This window comes from Argopecten irradians, chromosome 2 (genome assembly GCF_041381155.1).
Source record: "Argopecten irradians isolate NY chromosome 2, Ai_NY, whole genome shotgun sequence".
NCBI lineage: Eukaryota > Metazoa > Mollusca > Bivalvia > Pectinida > Pectinidae > Argopecten > Argopecten irradians.
The window spans coordinates 37,362,720-37,382,828 of record NC_091135.1 but is presented as its reverse complement, the minus strand read 5'-3'; the positions used below and the strand labels follow the sequence as shown (position 1 = coordinate 37,382,828).

The following is a 20,109-nucleotide window of genomic DNA, read 5'->3' as shown; positions in this document are numbered from 1 at the left end:
AGATTGATATATAAAAATTCTAAAACTTACCGGTGAGAAACAGAGGACAACATGAAGGTTCATTCTCACTCTCATCAGATAGTAATCATATAGATTCTCATTACTGGGCGGTCGACGAGGGAACTCCTTCTTCATGATCGGAATTAATTCTCCCATAATCTCATCCATTTCATCTCGAGCAAACAGGTTAGCCACCTACAAGTGTAACATATTTGTATTTAGAGCTCTTTTAATTTTTCTGATATACAATCATTGAGTTCAAGATGATTTTAATAACTGTTTAATTTTATGATAATGAAAGTAGCTTATTCTGCCATATATGGTCGTCAAGATAACAATGGTGCAAATACAGTCAATTATAAATTTAAAGAGGTGTTGTCAAGATTACTATTTTTATCCTTTGTTTTTGTCTAAATTATGGTTTCATTAGATTGTAACAAAGGCTTCCTTTCATGAAATGTTTGCTATGTTTTTTCTGCAAATACAGCTGTATAATAATTATCCTTTAAGATACCATTGCTATGATTTAAATTCAATGTCATCAATTTAAATTCCAGGAAGTTCCATTTCACATGAGGTTGCTATGTTAACTGTGATATCCCTTTACTCACCACACCAGACGACAGGACGTTGTTGAGGTATTCTAAGAATCCTTCGTCTTTGATCTCTTGGTCAGTGAAGATGAATGTGATACCTTTGCCCTGGGCACCAGCGGTACGGTACAGGTACTTCAGGTCCTCTAGTAAGTTGGACACGTTGTATGACCTACAACAAATATTTTACAAGAGATCAATTTTATTTTTTTATTTAATTATTCATTTTTAATTTTTTTTTAATTTTTTTTTATTTTCGTTGTTTATTTTTGGTGTTTTTTTTTATTTTTTCTGGGTCATTTACAACATTTGCAATACATTACAATACCAATTACATGCTGATTGTCCTTATCGGAAGTATTTTTTGTTCCATTATGTTTATTATTTATTTGCAGCATCCAGCTAAAACAAAATCAGTGATTTAAATATTTCAACATATAATGATACATAAAAATGGGACTTACCGAGTGAGTGTGATTTGGAATGTCTTGTAGCCAGCTATAAATGATGCCAGCCTTGTAAGAGACTGTTTTCCGGACCCACCAACACCGACTAATAGGGCATGACCTCTTGGAGTACGGATGATACGAGAAATCTTCACCAAATGAGTCATGGCATCCTTGAAGAAGACCAAGTCCATTCCTGACCCACGGATACCTTCGTTGTACTGGGCTAGGAACATCTGGAGCCTCTCTTCTAACTGCTCAAAATTCTCAATCTGGATACAAAAAGGAATGTGAAGAATCAGACAGGATTTATAATTGATGTCTATGTTCCTATTGGCATTCAATATTGTTTTCTCAATAAAATATCTGAAAATTGAATATTAAAACAAAAATTACTTATTTCAAGGTCCAAATCATTGCAATTTTGGAAAAATTTATTTGAGTGATCTCTTTAACTGTTGGACAGTTTCAGACGTTTACAAATATCAGTATATTTTAATTGATTTACAACAAATACACATGGAACAATTATCAATAGCTAGAAATGACTGAAAAACATGAACACCCTCCCCCGTCGATGATGTTGGGAAAGGGCCAGATGTGATAGGACAGGATGGGATGGATACAGGTAATAATTAATATGCCCTCTATACCGTCACGGTAGGGGCATAAAAACCAGGCCAATTAATATAGCTTTGTGACTAATAAGCTATGTCTTACCGCTTCATAGATCTTGGGAGCCTCAAAGTCAGCATCATCAGGTTCATCTCCTGTCGCTTCAGCAGCGTCCCTAAAGAATTAATATCAACACATGGCTATAATTTTTAGCCCCACAAAGAGAGTTTTACATAGAATCAAAAGAAGCATCATTATAGTGCTCCACAAAAATTGCAGTTTACAAATTCATGATATGTTTTCCATTATTTATGGACAGAAAAATATCATATATTTTTCTATAGCTATAACTTTCATAAATCCTATCAAAACAGATTCTTTACATCCAATGCACTATAAAGTATACAATTTTTTATATATAATAAAGTTGATATGTGCTGATACATAAATTTATATTTATTCAACATTGGATAAAATAATTTTTCTAAACAAAAATTTGTTTTGTATTTGAAATAAAAATCAAAATATATATTTCAGTTTATATATATACAATAAATAGCTACAAAATAAAATAATTGGGGAGACAGTATTAATGGTCACATACAACAAGGTTACATATTATTAAATGTTATAATTATAACAGGAGGGTTGTGCGTATCAAATAATTCAGAATAATATTTCCACTCTCTTGGAATTTATTTGTTTGTAGGAATTCAGAAAGTAACTATTGACAATTTTTACAATCCTACTAACAACTTTTGCAAAGAAATTATCTTTAATTTCATAAATTTTTTATTTCATTATGTAAAACAGGTATTCTGTAACCCTTTAGGTGACCTTGCTGCAGAATTTTTGGTGACCTTCAAGTGACCTTCAGTTACAAATTGATCTTTCAATGACCTTGAGGTGACCTTGAGTTACAAATTGATTTCATGAGTACCAAAACCTCAGGAAATGTTAATCGTTACAGGTGAAAGAACAAAATTTGTGGGAAAAGTAAATAAATTAAATTTGTTTACCTGAAATGGGAAAAAAAATGTTAAAACTGGATGAAATTTTCGTGTTAATTTGAAATGCAGATAGATTCATAAGCTTGGTCAAAATGTATGACATAATTTATGATCTTATGAAAAAGAAGATAATATAAAGTTGTCAGATATCTATCTTTATGAAATTTTAGGTTTTTTTTATTTATTTTCCTTATTAGTATCAATTATTATTTGCAGTTTGTTTCACAATATTTTGCTAATTAAACACAAACAAAATCACTCTCTACTGATTTTATAAATCTACTGCATATATACATGGGTAATGCATCTACTTGTTCAAACCAAGCTCACATCTAGAATGAAAATAATATGGTTATACACTTTACTTCTGTCATCAACAGAAGGACCATTTTGGATGAAATATACAGGATATCAACCTAAGATGCTAGAAAAATAATTTCAGATTTCAAATCAATGGTTTTCGATTTCATTAATGTCAAGACTAGATTTTTCCAAAATCCTGTAATTTCTTCTAAACAATCTTCATCTTTATCTTTTTTCTATATTAGCTAATATCTCCAGTAAGTTTATTTCCAATTATGAAATACTGCGTTTCCATACAATACCTCATGAAATCCATGAAATATGGCGTTGCCTTGGTAGTTTCTAGATACTCTTCACCGAGATCTTCGCCGATGATTCGCTGAATAGTTTTTTCGAACCAGTGATAGTCATCCATAAGGACAAACCTGTTTTGTGGTTAAAATTAGTGAGGGGTATTGTTACTAGGGAAACATAAATGGTGTAAAAGTGCAGACAACTTCTCCTAAATATAGGTCACCAAAGGAGACTCCTAAATTAAAGTCAATTGATATGACTGAAATTTCAAGCACAATTTCCACTAAAAAAAATAGTCTCATTTGTTGCCATTTTAAGAGAAGTTGGTAAATTGTTTTGTGCGAAGAATGAAAAAAGGAAAATGTAGAAGGGAAGAACAGACGGAAAAGGGAAGAAGGGCTAAAACGCAAAATAAAACATCAAGCAGAAAGTGAAAACCAACTGAGTGCAAACCTCCACAACTATGGTGCCTTGTCACCATGGCAATGGTCATTAACCAATCAGAGGATTAGCTATGCCTTGTCACCATGGCGATGGCCATGAACCAATCAGATTGGTCCTTAACTGTACCTTAGAAAGTCAACAAAATAGTGAGTTGGATCAACACAAGTTCCATAAGCTTCGCCGAGCTCTTCACTGACAACACGACCCATAGTTTTTGTAAACCAGTTGAAGTCCTCTACTCCTGTGAACCTATAGTGGACGACATGCTTGAAGATTATATATATAATTTATGGAAACAAGTCGGCTGCCAAGACAAAATACATGGTTATATATATATATATATATAGCATCAAAGTACACACTAGTACAACAGCCACCATCCACATGTTCAGGAAATGTCTTCAAATCTAAATGATCTTGTAACAAAAGAGCAACTGTGACTCTTATATTTTTATATATTAACATATTATTTTTTACGAGAAAAATCCTCTTATCTGTTAAAATGAATTTTTCATAATTTCAAGAAAAATTATAGATATTCAATACATTTTTTTTTCTTTTTGAAGTATAAAACATTTGTTTATCCTTGACCATGATTTCTTAGGCAAATGTCAGCAACAAAATTTTTAAATTGACATACATTGCTGGACATCAATCATGAAGCATTGTTTTTTTTAGTAATTATCTTCAACTCTTTTAATAAGTATCTCTCTCTCTCTTTTTTTTTTCTTTTTTTTTTTGCTTTATGTTTTTGAAAATTATAAATGAATAGAAAAAGTAAATAACAAGTTCTGTTAAATCAAGATTTGAAGACATTTCTGTTCATGTGTTTATGTGTATCAGACTATAATACATGCATAGCTAGGTGCCCACATGTTTCCTGGGTACAGACTGCTGCACATGGAGCTATTTGACTCCTTTACATCAATCGATGTATCCTCTTCAGTTACAGTACATGCAAAACTGTCACTGTAGATTGCTGTAACCAACTTTACCTTCAAGTTGTCTTTAAATCAATGCATTGAGTTTTAAAAAGCAAATTCAATTAAAAATTATTTCTTTTCACAATTTCACTGAAATTCATTACCAATTCAATTAGAATCTTTTGCAATATTTTTAGACAATAAATGAATTTTTTCTAAATTTCTGTCTAAAATTTAGAAGAAAAAATCCAATCTACAATTTTCAAAGTTTTTTGTTCTTTTATATTTTTGATTAAATCATTTATTCATTCCTTTATCTTCTTTTTAGAATGATGTTAATTTTATGACCTGAAAAACTAAATATTTCTAATGAACTATTTATATTTAATAACTAAAGAAAAGTTGGTTACTTGAAGTATTGCTAGCAAGTGCTAAGTTATGCTAGTTTAAAATAAAAACCTAGTATTTAATTGTTGATTGCAATGGTACATTCAAAACAGTAAAACATTTGTTGATAACTTTACACACAGTTTTAAAAGCTTCACAGCAAACATCATTAATGTTGACCAAAACAAATATACATGTATAATTAATACACACAAAAAATAACTTCATTTTAATTCAAGTAAAATTTTTTCAAGCATTATATGAAATGAAAGATTGCTTGCAAACATAACATTGAAGGATGAGTGAATGAGACTCAGTAGTGTAGGTATACTACTGAACTAACATTAGCCAATCATCAGTGTCATATTCTGTATTTGCATATTACTGAGTTATCTCCCTTGCGGACATGTATCAATATTGTGATGTCATTATTTTGTGAGCACAAATTATGTTGCTTTCTCTGAAAACTATCATGTTACGCTCGCATATGACATCACAATCAATACCTATTTGATAATTCTGTAAAATGCAAATACAGAATAGCTCATATAGCTAATTGAACTACACTGAGAATTAAGTTATCACTTTAATTTCATTTTGAAAAAACTACTATACAGGAAACTTTGTAACATATTTAACAAAATTAGAAGATTATATAGAATCTGAGTGATTACATCTTAAAGATACTAACATTACTATACCAGATTTATTTACCAGAATTTTACAGAATGACAACAGACCCATGCATGTCTGTAGAATTAAGTGGACTAAAACTAGACAACAGAAGTAGCATACTAACTCCACTCTAACTAATGACCTCGCTGTTGACTGGACTGGAACACTAACTACTGAGCCGTAACCATGAGTTTTAAAGCATTATCGACTGTAGCTATCAATATAATGAGGGTGCATGCACAGATTGGTGAGGATTGAAGATCATCTATCTACAGTTCTTGGCGTGGACAGTTCACTTGTGTATTATATGAGTTTACATCATGAAATCCTCACTCATCACATGCAAAGTATCATAGAACACTAAAGCTAGCATTAACAGTAATGAGCCAATCACATGCAACATTCCCAAAATGTCATCAAACTTATAGTTCTATTCAATAACTGAGGCAATTCTAACCTTACTTTTCAATTATTCAAATACTGATATGGGTAAAAGATTATTGATCAAAATGGGAAATTGTAAAAAAAAAAGTATATAACTTCAAATCTGGATTAATGAAAAGCATTAATTTTCTTTGTTTCATAATGGTAACAATTTAAAAAAAAAAACATTTTTGAATATATCTGAGTATTATTAAAAGTAAAGTTAAGCACATTAGATGACATTGTGAAAGTGTTTCTCCCCATGAACAACCAAACACCACATCTGTTCCATTATATCTTATTTTTTGCATGTTAGGACATAAGCATGCAATCAAAAAGCAAAGAAGTGTGTCGTCACTGACATAAAGACCTCGGTTAGACTGGACATTACGTCCATAATTCCAACATACAGCTGAGCCAGGAACCCAATAAGAACATTCCAACTGCAACAGTAGGTATTGGACTTTAATAATCATCAAAGACTATATACTTCAGATCGATTGTATAATGCCTGTCCAACTGTATAAAGAGACCACCTCTATTAAAAGACTACCTCTGTAAAGAGACCACCTCAATTAACAGACTACCTCTGTAAAAAGACCACCTGCATTAAGCCTGTCCAACTGTATAAAGAGACCACCTCTATTAAAAGACTACCTCTGTAAAGAGACCACCTCAATTAACAGACTACCTCTGTAAAAAGACCACCTGCATTAAGACACCTGGTATCTAGACAATGATTTCTTTGCAATATTCATTTTGTATGAGAAAAGATCTCATAATGTCAAATTCAAGTTTTGCAAATTTTCTCTTGACTCATTATCATATCACATTTCTGGTATTTCACAACATCAAACCCACAACAAGACAACAAAAGCTTCCACAAAGACAAGGAACAAACAAGTCATCTACTGGCACAAAACTGAAGAAAACATACATCGACTTTCTACCACAGATCTTATAAAAACACACCTGTCAATGTTTTACCACAAATAAGAACAAAACACAAACTTCTACCAACACGCACATTAGAGTTCTAACTGTAATACCAGGATACATATCATTATTTAAAATGTTTTAAACCATTTGTGATCTACAGACAAAATAATGAAGAAAAAGAGAAGATGTATCAGATCAATTAGATCAGTCAATATTTGCTGGTATAAAAATGTATATATAGTCGAACCTGCTATAATTGACACCTGTATATAAAGGACACTTGCTGATAACAAAAAAATTTACTATGTCCCTCTGGTGTCCTTTATAGACAGGTTTGATTATATGCAATACATAGTGCAATCTTAAAATCTGTCTCTTATAGAAACTAACTTGTCATTAAATTTTTACTTAGGTTATTTAACTCAAACTAACAAAAATGTTAACATTATCTTTCAACTTTCTTAAATGATTCCATAATATCAGTAATGTTAATTGTTCAACAAAGCAATAGAGCATTAATCACACATTGATGAACATATAACTTGTTGAACATATTGCTTTACTAGAGTTAAATGTCCCTATCAATTTCATGTTTCTTTACACCATACACTTATTTTGCAGGTCAATTTTTTTGCGATTTCGACCTAAAACAAGAAAATTGAATGTTTGCAAATCAAAATTTTGGGATTTGGCTTCAAGAGTATGATATGCACTTCAACCATTTATTAACATTTCACTAATCAAAATTTCATGACCAAGGCTATGACAAGACAATGACCAATGATTTACAAAATCGCAAAAATATTATACCCCAAAAATAACCGACTATACCAATAGGGAATTTTGAATGTTTTTCCATGGTGCAACAATTTCTTAATTTGTTTTTTTTTCCAGTTTGTAAAAGATTCCTGTATCTTTGACTTTAAATCATCCACACTATTCTACAAGAGCCTGAATATTTTACCTGTCGGCGATGACTCTACAGCATTCGTGTTTCCATAGATGAAGAACCGTCTCTGGGGCCTTGACCACTGAGTCGATAGTGTTGATCATACCCTGCCAGATCCTTGACAAATCTCTCAAGTTGAAGATGTAATGAAATTTGGCTGGTGTTGGCAACATTTTAATCTGCAAAAAAAAAAAATTACAATTTTGCAATTGTCAAAATACAAGAATTAAATTAAATTGTAACAGCTTATTATTTCACAGATTAAATTTTCTAAATCACAGTTAGGACTTTGAAAAAAGATAATGCCAAAAAAAAGTACAAGCTATTCGATAACATTTTCTAGCACTAACCTATTCACCCCTGAAGACACATTTGAACTCTGCTGACACACAGCCTGGAACAGTTCATTATGAATTTTCAGGGGTGAATGTAAAAAAAGAAAACACACTCAGAGTATATCAAACCTTTGTGAGTTGCCAAAGGCGGCGGGTGATGGGTACAAGTTTCTTCACCATATCACGGACAGGCTCAGTAAAGCCTCGCTCTGAGACATAGTGGCCGCAGCCAATCACACTGAAGATCTTGTCGATGGACGAGTTGGATGGCAGTGTACAGTTGATGATGACGAACTGTCGCTTCAGACGTTGAGGAATGTCGTTACGACCTCCACCTGGCTGGATCATGGCAGCCATGAACTACAACAAGTATTAATGAATTAAGTCATTAGCTTTCCGTCATAGAACACAACATGTTACATCTTTATTAAGATAGGCTGAATAAACAGGGATTAACCATTATGAATATCAAGTCCATTATATTTCATTTATGTTAAAATTTGATAATTACTTCATACAATAATTTTAAAAAAGATTGATAAACATAATTCCAAAATTAGCCTATTTTAATGTGGTGATCATGAAAATGAAATAAAGGCCTTCTAAAATAAAGGGAGGTAACTCACCTGGACATCGACAATGTTGGTAAAGTCACCAGGTTTTTCCAAGTTGTAGAATCCCTTCATCTCGAACAGCTGTCGGACAATCTCATTGCCCACCTGATCTCCCCATTCGTTGATTGTTGGCATGTTGATATCGTCAATAAAGACAGTCATCTTCTTACCGGCCGTAGGTCCATAAGTAGTACCAACCCTCTTCTCAACATAGCTCTCAATGGTTCGCTAGAAAAGGGAAGAAATTTAAGTCAAAGTTATGAATGATCAAAAAGCAGTCAATATTGTTATACATTACAAAAATATTTAGCATTCTGTCCTCGAAAACCTATGAAAAAACAGGACTTATGATAACTTTAATGAGGTTGTTTTTCCTCTGGAATCATTGATGGGTATATATTGAAACCTTGATAACTGTGTCTCCACAAAATATCTCTCGATTACTATGAACCTAAAATCTCATGTTTGAAGTTACAGTTGTGGTCCTACCTGGAACATGTAGGGTGTTGTGGCAGAAGAGAAGTTGAGGGACTGCGCCAGATGGTACTCAGGATTGTAATGGCTCATAAATCCATTGATCATGACGGTTTTGGCGGTACCCTGTTCTCCAATCAGCAGCACAGCTTTGTCCTGTTTGGCGATGATACTGATGAGATACTCGGTTCTGACGTTGTCTACGTTCGGAACCAGAATACTGCTGTACTCGGGAGTGGAGTCAGTCGGGTAGTCGTAGGCCTGAAGTTTCTTCTCCCAGTGTTCCCACTGTCCTAGAAACCAGACATTATACAACTTAATTAAACATTCATCAGTTTTGTTACATAAATATAAATTCCATTTGATTTTCTAGAACTTGCTAACCTAGCTATCCTAAATTCAATTGGAAATGAAATTTTTTTCAAGATAATTTGGGTACTAATTTTATCCGAGACAATCAAGTAAACTTTATTATAAAGATTAAGTAGCAAGACAGAAATGTTTTAGTTGTTACTGACAAATTCCAACTTTTCACGTCATAACAAATATTTTATTCCCTTTTCAACAGTATGTTACATCAATCATTTTTTAGATTAATATTTAAGGATGTTTTTTGTTTTGTTTTTTTTTTGCATAAAGTTGATTAAAACAAGTAATAGTTGCTCCCAAAACTTGAAGTCACCAACTTCAAAATTATCTTATCTTGTTTCATGATATCATAATTTTAAAACTCATGTATAAATGTCACCATTTTTGTTTTCCTTATGATCTTCATTCATACCTTCATTGTTTACAAAGAAGTCAAACATGGATTCGTCAGAATCGCTTCTGCAGGCAGGAAGGTCGAGTTTGACGTCATCGCTGCCTCGGATATATTCCTCAAACTTAGCACGATCGTCCAGCTCTAGAAAGGCTCCAATACTCCACATAAGTGTAAATACATACAGTCTCTCGTAGTGGGCAGGGGTGATCTGGTTAGCATCCTTATCGTCCTTCACAGGTATCAGTCCGGTCAGAATCTTGGTTGCCTAGCATCCAAAATAAATATAAACAATGATCATAAACATCTTTAATCATGATGAAGTTTCTTTTATTTCCCAAATTTTCCATACACAATATTGAAATACATTAGAAAATTTTAGACAAGAAATTTATAGGTAGTATAATTGTAGATTTCATTTTGTGGATATTAATTCATAAATGAAAAAATTACATACCAGAAATAAGACCCTAACTCTTAAAAGTAACAAAAAAAAATAAAAAAAATCAAAATCAAATGTGTTACCATGACAACCATACCTGTGTGATGACGAAGGCCTCCAGTACATCCATCTTGAATTCAAAGTTCTGCACACTGTACTGGTAAAGTGTTTTAAAGCTGCGCTCGAACAGATCCATGATGATGCCTTGTTCAGCCAGAGAACGGTTGTTGAGCCAGCCCTGTCAAAGGAAAGAGAATAGCATATTTTTTATGCCTATGTGTCTATCTTTTGGATTATTAAAAACTTCCCTCTTCAGTAGAACCAAAACAATTTTATTTTGACAATATTGCTGCCATCTAGATTTCTATCCATGTCAATTATTGCAAGTAAATCAAAATTAGACTGAAATATTAAGGATTAATGAGTATACAGCTTTGCATCAAACATAACATATTTTTAAATTGATGCGATGGTCAAACAGTATTTATCTTCACAACGGATACATCTTAAGTATGTTATTTACCTGAAGGATAGGGCTCCAGTCGAGACCAGAGCTACTCATGAACACCATGCCGTTACGGGACACAGTAGCTGGTGAGGCGTTGTCAATGTTGTGGGGCTCAAAGATAATCTTACATGTAGGTGACATCTGGATACGGTCACCATTGGCCAAGGTCAAGGTCTTATTGTCATCAAGCACAGAGTTCAAGTTCTCAATCCAAATGGCGTCGACAGGACCATCCAGAACAAGCCATACGTGTTCACCTGATAAGAGAGAAAAAATACATTTTCAGTATTCGTGTAAAATCTGAATGAGGAATGAATTATCAAAATGTTGGTAAACTTCATATAAGGAATTCTACGTCAATAGTTTAAATCTAATTTGAACTCAACAGACTAAGGATTTATCCACTTCAACTATTATGAAATTCCTTACTTGAGGTATGTCAGCTGCATAAATTGCCACACATAGTTGGGTATTAATAATGTAAACCACTTATTTTTTGAGTATTCAATGTTTTGCATATTTGCTATTTTTCAAAATACATCCATTCATGATTAAGGCTTCTTATTGACAATTATGTACATTGTATTCATTTATATTGGTGAACAATTTTAACTCACAAAATTACATGAAAATTTTGTATCTGGCAACAATAAAGTAGTTTACAGTACAGAGTTTTCATAAGCAACTTCTGATTTTCACTCAAATTAAATTATATGTGTATACCTTTTTTCGTTCTCAGTGTACGTCTCCAGAGAGTTGAGAAGATTCCGTCTGTCCAATCATTGGTGGCCACGTCTAGACGCCCGAACATCTGAGGTGCTGTGATAGCTTTTGGGTTCATTCTCATCTCCTTGTGGGGTTCGCCACAATCTGTCATGGCTTTCATCAGTGTATGAATGCAGCAGGTCTTTCCTGTTCCACTGGGTCCAAGAGTCATCATTCCGTGACGCACACGCTGGGTCTCAAACAACTGGTAAGGCATAATAGTAGGTTAGTAATAAAAACAGAGTAGACAAAAAGTTTGTATATCAGAGAATGATAAAGGAATTTGTCGGATAGACCTTCTTAGAGAGAAAAATTTTCTTTTTACTCTCTACGAATTGATGTTGATCTATTGGAATATAAGCACAACAAAATTTGCTATGATTTTTCATCCAAAATAAACATCCAACTAACCTGGATGAGTTTAAGCCTCCATGAAGGGTGCTTGACAAGCTTGGCTTCCTCTATCTGATGATCAATAGCACCTTCTAACTCTGGGTAGCCTCCCTTGTCGAGGGTAACACCAGGGAACAAATCGTCGATGAGGGACAGGAAGAGCGGTTCATCCTGGTCCACAAGTTTGGACAAGTTCATGTCACGAAGCACACGCATGACACAGGTGGATTCTGGGTCGGTTGGGTTGGCACGTTTCACTGTTCCCAAAGTTCTGAGACAGGACAGGATGTTTCTCAGACCGAAGTCGTAATGGACTTGTTTGGTGAGCTGTTCTTCACAGAGTTTGTACAGGGTGAAGAATTTACGAGCTAGCACAATGTTCTCAATGAAACCGACACTGGCAAGTTTCACACGGATAATGATCTGTCGATCAGGAACCATCATAGCCACTGTACGGAAATTGATCTTCAAATTCTCCGGCAATTCCTGTCGTCCAGCGTAACCAGGGTTCTAAATATAGAATTATACATTAAATTTACAGGTTCTTCAATCATTTATTGGTGAGTGACTTATTTCATATGATGCTTAAATACATGTGTCAGAATGATTAGATAAAACTCAAAGAATCAATCAATGCCTAAAATCTTGACAAACCAAGAAAAATCATGATATATTATTCAAATATTAAGGGTCTAGACTAGAGAGGGGAGATAACCCAGTATAGTGGATATCAAGATTTAAAAGCAATGTGACACAAAATGATATCATTTATTTTTTCTTTGTTTAAGTTACAGCCAGGCTTTTTAATTATCATTTTCTTGATTATTTCATGAAATAAAAGTTTTCAAAATATTCAATCCCCTCTAACTTCAGACAATCATGTCTTAAAACTGACAGTGGTACTCTTTAATAGGACCAGGATACAACTGTCAATTTACCATGGTCAAGAAGATTCCAAATTCCATGTTCAATGAGACATTGTCTCCGTCGGTGAAGATGAAGTTCTTCTTCCTTTCCTTCTTTGCCGTGAGTACAATGGCAATCTGTTGAGCAGCCACTGAGAGCACAGGAAGTTCAATACGATTGAACTCATCAAAACATCCCCAGGATCCTGACTGAGCCAAACCTGCGAGCAAAAGATTATCAGAATTTAAACTTCTTCCATTAATATCTACAGCTTAATGCAGGTTTTTCCAAGGGAATAAACAAACACATATGTAATAATCATAAAGGTAATATAATTATCAACCTATTTTCTGGTAGATATGGTGAGTTATCAACCCAAAGAAGTGATATAACCTGAGGACGATGAATACTTCTGAGAAACGTATCCGCCAATCAGAAAACAACAAAAAACACCAGTCATACAATAATATCCAATATCTTACCTTTGTAGATACGTCCCAATCCTCTGAAGTCCATCTGATCAGAGCAGTTGAAGACAACAACATATTTTCCGAGACATCTACCCATGTCCTTGGTTGTTTCTGTCTTGCCTGTTCCTGCAGGTCCTGCTGGGGCTCCACCCATCGACATACCCAGAGCCTGGGCCAGGGTGATGTAACATCTAATAACAGAAAATATAATGAATTTATAATTACTCAAATTTAACTACCACCTTCACACAAAAGATTTCCAAGTTTAATGTTTCAGAAAGTAAGGGACAGACATTAAGTTAATTGCCAACTTTATAATAGGTGAATTCAGTTCTAACTTTTGTTTCCATTTTTCTTTTCTTTTTTAAATCTGAATGAAAATTTATCAGATTTTGGTACAACAAGAAAGCGAGAGTTCCAGCAGTAAACAATCTATGACTAATTTCTGGCAACTGCCCTACATGGGCTAAAAGAGGAATGTCAAATGATAAAATGACAGACATTCGAATCACTTAGCCATCGTAAGCCCTGCCACGATTGGTGAAATATTGTAATTACGGTAGTCAAGACCTCCATACCTGTCAGTAAGAGGGGTGATGACAAGACGCTCCGTACATCCCAGGAACTCGTTCTGGTAGATAAAGTCTACATCTGTGATGGAAATGAGGCAGCGATCTTGGTCCTCAATGAAGTAGAATCGTGACTGCTTCATCCACTCAAAGTCAGTGGGGGACTTGATGTGCATACGCACCTAAAATGTATGGATAAAAGCAAATGTATAGTCACATGATAGTACAATCAAAGTCAGTAACAAGCTTGGTGTTTATGAAACAGTAAAACATTCAAATGAACAGTGAGAGCAAATATAGTACAGTATAGAAAAATTATTTACTTCTTGCAGCATTGACTTACTTCTTGTAAACAATAATTTATTCTTCATATTTAACCATTCTTCAATTAGAAACCATTATTTAAGTAGAACATTTCTGTTGTTTGACAACCATTGCTATCAGTCCACTTCTTTAAAAAGAAGTGTTATAATACACTTATAGTAATTAATTAATAGCCTAAATCTCAAAAGAACTTCTACAAAGGTCTGTTACCACAAATCCAATGCTTCAGCATTCCATTGTCTAAAAGTCAAAGAAACAGTGCTTACCAAGTCATCAAAGATGTCCTTCTGATGGACATGGATGGTGATAAGAGTCTCAAATTTGGTTCTCTCCACCTTTGTCAGGTCGTGTGTGGTCTGGTCGATCAGGGTGTTCAGTAGCTCCAGGAAGGCCTGGTTCGTCTGCTGCATGATCTTACGATCGTAGCGGGCATGTGTCAGGGCATCGGTAGAATCTCGCGTCCAGATCATCTGTAGTCCTAGAAGTCCGACCTTAACAAGCAAAACAGGAATCGTACAATTTTATTATAAATAAGTAAAACTTAGCTTTATACTTTAAATCTATTCACTAATTAAGGCAACTTTAAATTTGCTGTATGGTAAGACATGTTCAAAAACATTGCACTCTAGCTATCACTTTTAATACAGTTTAATCTTGTTTACAATCATTTAAGTAAGGTGTATAATGTAGAACAGTTATTTTTTTCTCTGAATTTTCATATCAAATGATTTATCTTTTGAGGTCAAAGAAATAAAAGTCTGTGGCTTAGTGCAACCAGTGCTCAAATAAATTTGATACACGTATCAAGATTTGCATAGTTTTTCTCGGTGTAAGCACAGTCCAAAACCAATGACTATATAGTGTATATTGGGTGTGTTACCTGAGCTGGGAACATGTCCAGGAACTCAAGCAGTTGGAAGTTGTTGTCCTGAATGGCGATAGCTGCTGTTCGGATAACACCATGAAGTGACTTCTGAGCCATCATCATCAGGTTCATTAGCCATACTTCCACATTACCTTCCGCTTTCACATGTTTCTCCAGCTACAAAAGGTGAGAGGTCAGCATGGTTAATCAAGACAAAGGTAAAATTTCTAGGGAAAAAATATCTAAATCGATCCATGTTATGAATTAATTCTCAATTTTTTTCATTTTCTTGTCCATGATTTTTTTCATCACAATTCAATTAATCCAATTTTTCTTATTACAATTTTATTAAGTAATGATTTTCATTTTGTTTCTGTTTTAACTAAAAGAATTCAGCTGCTCTCAAAGGTGAAATAGTTGTTAAGGCAAAGCATAATATGAAAATCACTCACATCAATGGTCTCTCCCTCTGAGGAGAAGATCGATAAGATGATGTCGTAGAATTTTTCATGGAATTTGACGCTCTTGATGTTATCAAATACAGAGAGAAGGTGAGCCTGGATAGTGTGGGGGTCACTAGCCTGTCCCAAGATCTCGAGAAGGGCAGGGTCCGACACGAAGAAGAAACGAGGGAACAACAGACGCTTCTTCTCAAGATATCTGTAGAAAAATATTCAGGTATTATTTTGTTTGACAAGAAAAAGACCTTTTGGTATCATAGTACTGCTTATCAATAGAATTTAGTGATTGTTTAAAGGCTTCTTTATCATCAATTCGAATATGTTAAAAGTAAACAAAGTATGTATTCCCTTAGCTTGAACTCCCTCCCAACATAATTGCCTCTGACACCTTACCCAGTAAGAGATTTCTGACAGAGCTTGCCTCTGACACCACAACTTACCCAGTAAGAGATTTCTGACAGAGCTTGCCTCTGACACCACAACTTACCCAGTAAGAGATTTCTGACAGAGCTTGCCTCTGACACCACAACTTACCCAGTAAGAGATTTCTGACAGAGCTTGCCTCTGACACCACAACTTATCCAGTAAGAGATTTCTGACAGAGCTTGCCTTTGACACCACAACTTACCCTGTGAAAGATTTCTGACAGAGCTTGCCTCTGACACCACAACTTACCCAGTAAGAGATTTCTGACAGAGCTTGCCTCTGACACCACAACTTACCCTGTGAGAGATTTCTGACAGAGCTTGCCTCTGACACCACAACTTACCCAGTAAGAGATTTCTGACAGAGCTTGCCTCTGACACCACAACTTACCCAGTAAGAGATTTCTGACAGAGCTTGCCTCTGACACCACAACTTACCCAGTAAGAGATTTCTGACAGAGCTTGCCTCTGACACCACAACTTACCCAGTAAGAGATTTCTGACAGAGCTTGCCTCTGACACCACAACTTACCCAGTAAGAGATTTCTGACAGAGCTTGCCTCTGACACCACAACTTACCCAGTAAGAGATTTCTGACAGAGCTTGCCTTTGACACCACAACTTACCCTGTGAAAGATTTCTGACAGAGCTTGCCTCTGACACCACAACTTACCATGTGAGAGATTTCTGACAGAGCTTGCCTTTGACACCACAACTTTCCCTGTGAAAGATTTCTGACAGAGCTTGCCTCTGACACCACAACTTATCCAGTAAGAGATTTCTGACAGAGTTTGCCTCTGACACCACAACTTACCCTGTAAGAGATTTCTGACAGAGCTCAAGCTGCTCCAGTAGATGAGGGAGAAGCTGCATGAGTGTCTCATCTCCAACACAGCACTGGACGACGTTTGGTGTCTCGTGGGCGCGAGTCATTATCTTAATCCACGACTTGTCTATGTTGCTGAATCTCTTAGCTTCCTATATTTGGGAAAGAAGTTGAGAAGGAAAATTAAACCTGAAATGTCTATAAGATATGAAAGTCTCAATATTATGTAAAATTGTGAAGAAATGCTATGGGACAGGACAAACATTTGTTAAAACTATATGTTCCTCTTGATTTCATAGAATTGGCATAAATGTTTTTTGTTTGAAAAGTAAAGTCAATAATTTTGGCAGTATAACAGGTTATTATACGACATTGTAAAATCGTACCTTTGGTAACTGTTTTGCAATGTCACCTCCCACAAACACAGCCTCTAGATATACCCAGAGGTTCTGGACAGTCATCCAGTTCTCAATGATCTCAGATGAGTTGGTTAGATTTTGTACCCACAGCTGAATCTGCTTCTTAAATGGTACATTGTACCTACAAGGTCAAAAGGTCACAGCAAGGTCAAATAATGTCAACAAAGGGTCATAACAGTCATTCAATAAATGTTTATTCTGTAAAATTTTGCTATCACAGTATAATAGATGTTAACTAATTATAAACTTATATAAAAATATTGTTCTTTGAAATTTTCATTCTACGAAAACTAATCTAAAATTAAAGATCAGTAACTGTAAAAGAAAGCTTGTTTACAGAAATCTAACTGAAGGAATAAATATTAAGTAATTATTTATGTATAATCTCGCCCATGCATACCTGTTGCTCATCAGTGAACTCAGAACCATAAGAGAATCCTCCATAAGGGAGACAACTTCGCCGGTTGTGTCGCCACGGAGCAGCAATTCTCCCCTAGATTTAAACTGACCGAAGGTGAATTCCTGGTTGTTCCAGTCGTTGATGACCTGTTTGAGTTTGGCTTCGATGTCCTTCTCTTTGACAGCTGAGATACAGATGTCCTAGAAAAATTCAACATGTCAAAGGTCAATAATCGGAATACTATATCATATGGAAGATGAAGTCTTGGAGCTTTATAAAGAGAATTTCTAAAATAAGAAACATTTAAGTTATATTTAGACAAATTTTCCTAAATTTTAAAGCAAAACACGGAGAGAAAAAAAAAAACCATACCTCGATTTCTTCTTTGTACTGTAAGAGGGGAGCTTCTAGAATATTCTTCAACATGAAGTTGTCTCCTTCTACATCAAACACATGCCCAGTGACGTCAGACATACGTTGCCAATGACGCGGCTTCATGGCCTTGTTGGTCATGAGCTCAAGTAGAGGCACCATTTCATTGAAATCATCAATGGTCTTCTTCAGATCCTCGAAGGCAGGCCAGTCTTTGAGAGCTCGGGGCAGCTTTCGGCACCTGTAACAGTAATGGATTATGAGTGTTACATATTCTCAAAAGATACCTCAGAACAGTAGTGACTTACAATGTATATTCATCTTATTTTTCAAAACATCTTCATCTTCTGATATGTCTGAATACCCCGATATGCTTGTTGTCGTCTTAAAAGATGTCACTCAGAGTGTCAGTGGATTTGAAAATATGAAATAATACATTCAAATGTTATATAAAAATCACTAAGAGTTAAACAACAAAACCTTATTAAAATCAGATGAAAAGAGAGAAAAATTAGAGCAACAAACAAGAACTATAAAATACTAGGCAAAGAAAACATTCTTTGGCATAAATATTTCATACATCTAACATAATTTATATCGGAAAGCTCTCTTACTTGTTCTGGAACTCAATCAGTTCATTGTTGATCTTCTCGATGTTGATGTCGGTCCACAGGATGTCATAATAACCATGGACGGTCTCTAGGACGTTGTTATAGAGACCGTATAACTTCTGGAGGAGGTTAAGCTCCTTTTTGATCTTGAGTAACTGTGGAGAATCGGTAACAGGGAGTCCGAACAAACTTTCACCACCAGTGTAGGTGACAAACTTCTTGAATAGAATGTCAAATGTGTTCTGGAAGATTACCAGTCTGTCAGAAGCTTCACGTGGGGGTACTCCTGGCACCATAGGACCATTCTGAAAGGATGAAATCATTTTACATAGAGACATGCACAAAGGGAATACATGTACCATAATTTTCTGCATATTGTTCATAGGCCATACATTTTTTTTTACACCAGAAGATGCCTAATGCAGATGTGGGTTTTCCTTATTACCAGATGTGGGTTTTCCTTATTACCAAACTTGAACAATTTGTGGGCTACCCCATATGTCGCAACGTCAATGTCTCTAATGTCACAATAACATTGGTTTTGTTTTGAGCTATTCACAGATTTTTTATATAGGGGTGAAAAAAAAGAATCAGACAATCAGAACTAGTATGAAAACATAGAAAAATGTATTTATTTTAAACATAAATCTTACATTATCGTAGTCCCCGAAGTAATTATCACAGTCCACTTTGAACTCCTTGACATTTTCGATGAGCTCCGACTTGAAGTTGGGCTGTACAGCGAGAAGTTGTGTCTGAACCTCGGACTGTTGAACCTGTAGTTTCTCCCATGAATATCGCAATGTATCGCACCTCTCCATCTCCTCCTTGTTCACTGGGAGTTCATGCTTGTTCAACATGGCATAAGACTCCTAAAATAAAAATTAGAGGGATTTAAAGATTGTATAGTGATTCTAATGATATACAAATTGATGATTATTTTAAAGTTATTTTTGCACTTATTTCTTTTACCTAAAACCTTGCGAAACATATACTTACAGTATAAATTCATACTTTTAGCCTTAATCAATCATTCACCTTTGACCTTTTACCCTGTCAATCATAAAACTTTTTTTTTACCTTTATCAATGATATACTTTTAACTTTTGACCTTAATATCACTCATTCATCTTTGACCTTTAACCTTTTCGATCATTGAATAAATATAA

General features: G+C 34.7%; 1 protein-coding gene across 10 annotated transcripts in view; it reads right to left on the bottom strand.

The window, feature by feature from the left end:
* The window catches only part of LOC138315369 (dynein axonemal heavy chain 5-like), a 93,237-nt gene that overhangs the window by 16,161 nt on the left and 56,967 nt on the right, over positions 1 to 20,109 (bottom strand). For 8 of the 10 annotated variants that reach the window (XM_069256342.1, XM_069256339.1, XM_069256344.1 and 5 more), the window contains 26 exons: positions 19,594 to 19,812; positions 18,944 to 19,245; positions 18,330 to 18,570; positions 17,958 to 18,157; positions 17,525 to 17,678; positions 17,127 to 17,290; positions 15,879 to 16,086; positions 15,442 to 15,603; positions 14,828 to 15,052; positions 14,247 to 14,419; positions 13,681 to 13,859; positions 13,231 to 13,418; positions 12,311 to 12,802; positions 11,858 to 12,104; positions 11,150 to 11,391; positions 10,724 to 10,864; positions 10,206 to 10,452; positions 9,440 to 9,717; positions 8,963 to 9,178; positions 8,466 to 8,696; positions 8,017 to 8,180; positions 3,832 to 3,954; positions 1,760 to 1,829; positions 1,058 to 1,311; positions 612 to 765; positions 31 to 195 (listed from right to left, as the gene is read on the bottom strand). In XM_069256342.1, the coding sequence (XP_069112443.1) occupies positions 31 to 195; positions 612 to 765; positions 1,058 to 1,311; positions 1,760 to 1,829; positions 3,832 to 3,954; positions 8,017 to 8,180; positions 8,466 to 8,696; positions 8,963 to 9,178; positions 9,440 to 9,717; positions 10,206 to 10,452; positions 10,724 to 10,864; positions 11,150 to 11,391; positions 11,858 to 12,104; positions 12,311 to 12,802; positions 13,231 to 13,418; positions 13,681 to 13,859; positions 14,247 to 14,419; positions 14,828 to 15,052; positions 15,442 to 15,603; positions 15,879 to 16,086; positions 17,127 to 17,290; positions 17,525 to 17,678; positions 17,958 to 18,157; positions 18,330 to 18,570; positions 18,944 to 19,245; positions 19,594 to 19,812 (5,439 nt within the window). Of the gene's footprint in view, positions 1 to 30; positions 196 to 611; positions 766 to 1,057; positions 1,312 to 1,759; positions 1,830 to 3,269; positions 3,393 to 3,831; positions 3,955 to 8,016; positions 8,181 to 8,465; positions 8,697 to 8,962; positions 9,179 to 9,439; positions 9,718 to 10,205; positions 10,453 to 10,723; positions 10,865 to 11,149; positions 11,392 to 11,857; positions 12,105 to 12,310; positions 12,803 to 13,230; positions 13,419 to 13,680; positions 13,860 to 14,246; positions 14,420 to 14,827; positions 15,053 to 15,441; positions 15,604 to 15,878; positions 16,087 to 17,126; positions 17,291 to 17,524; positions 17,679 to 17,957; positions 18,158 to 18,329; positions 18,571 to 18,943; positions 19,246 to 19,593; positions 19,813 to 20,109 lie in introns of all 10 variants that reach the window. The other 2 variants (XM_069256340.1, XM_069256345.1) reach the window with 1 other exon arrangement.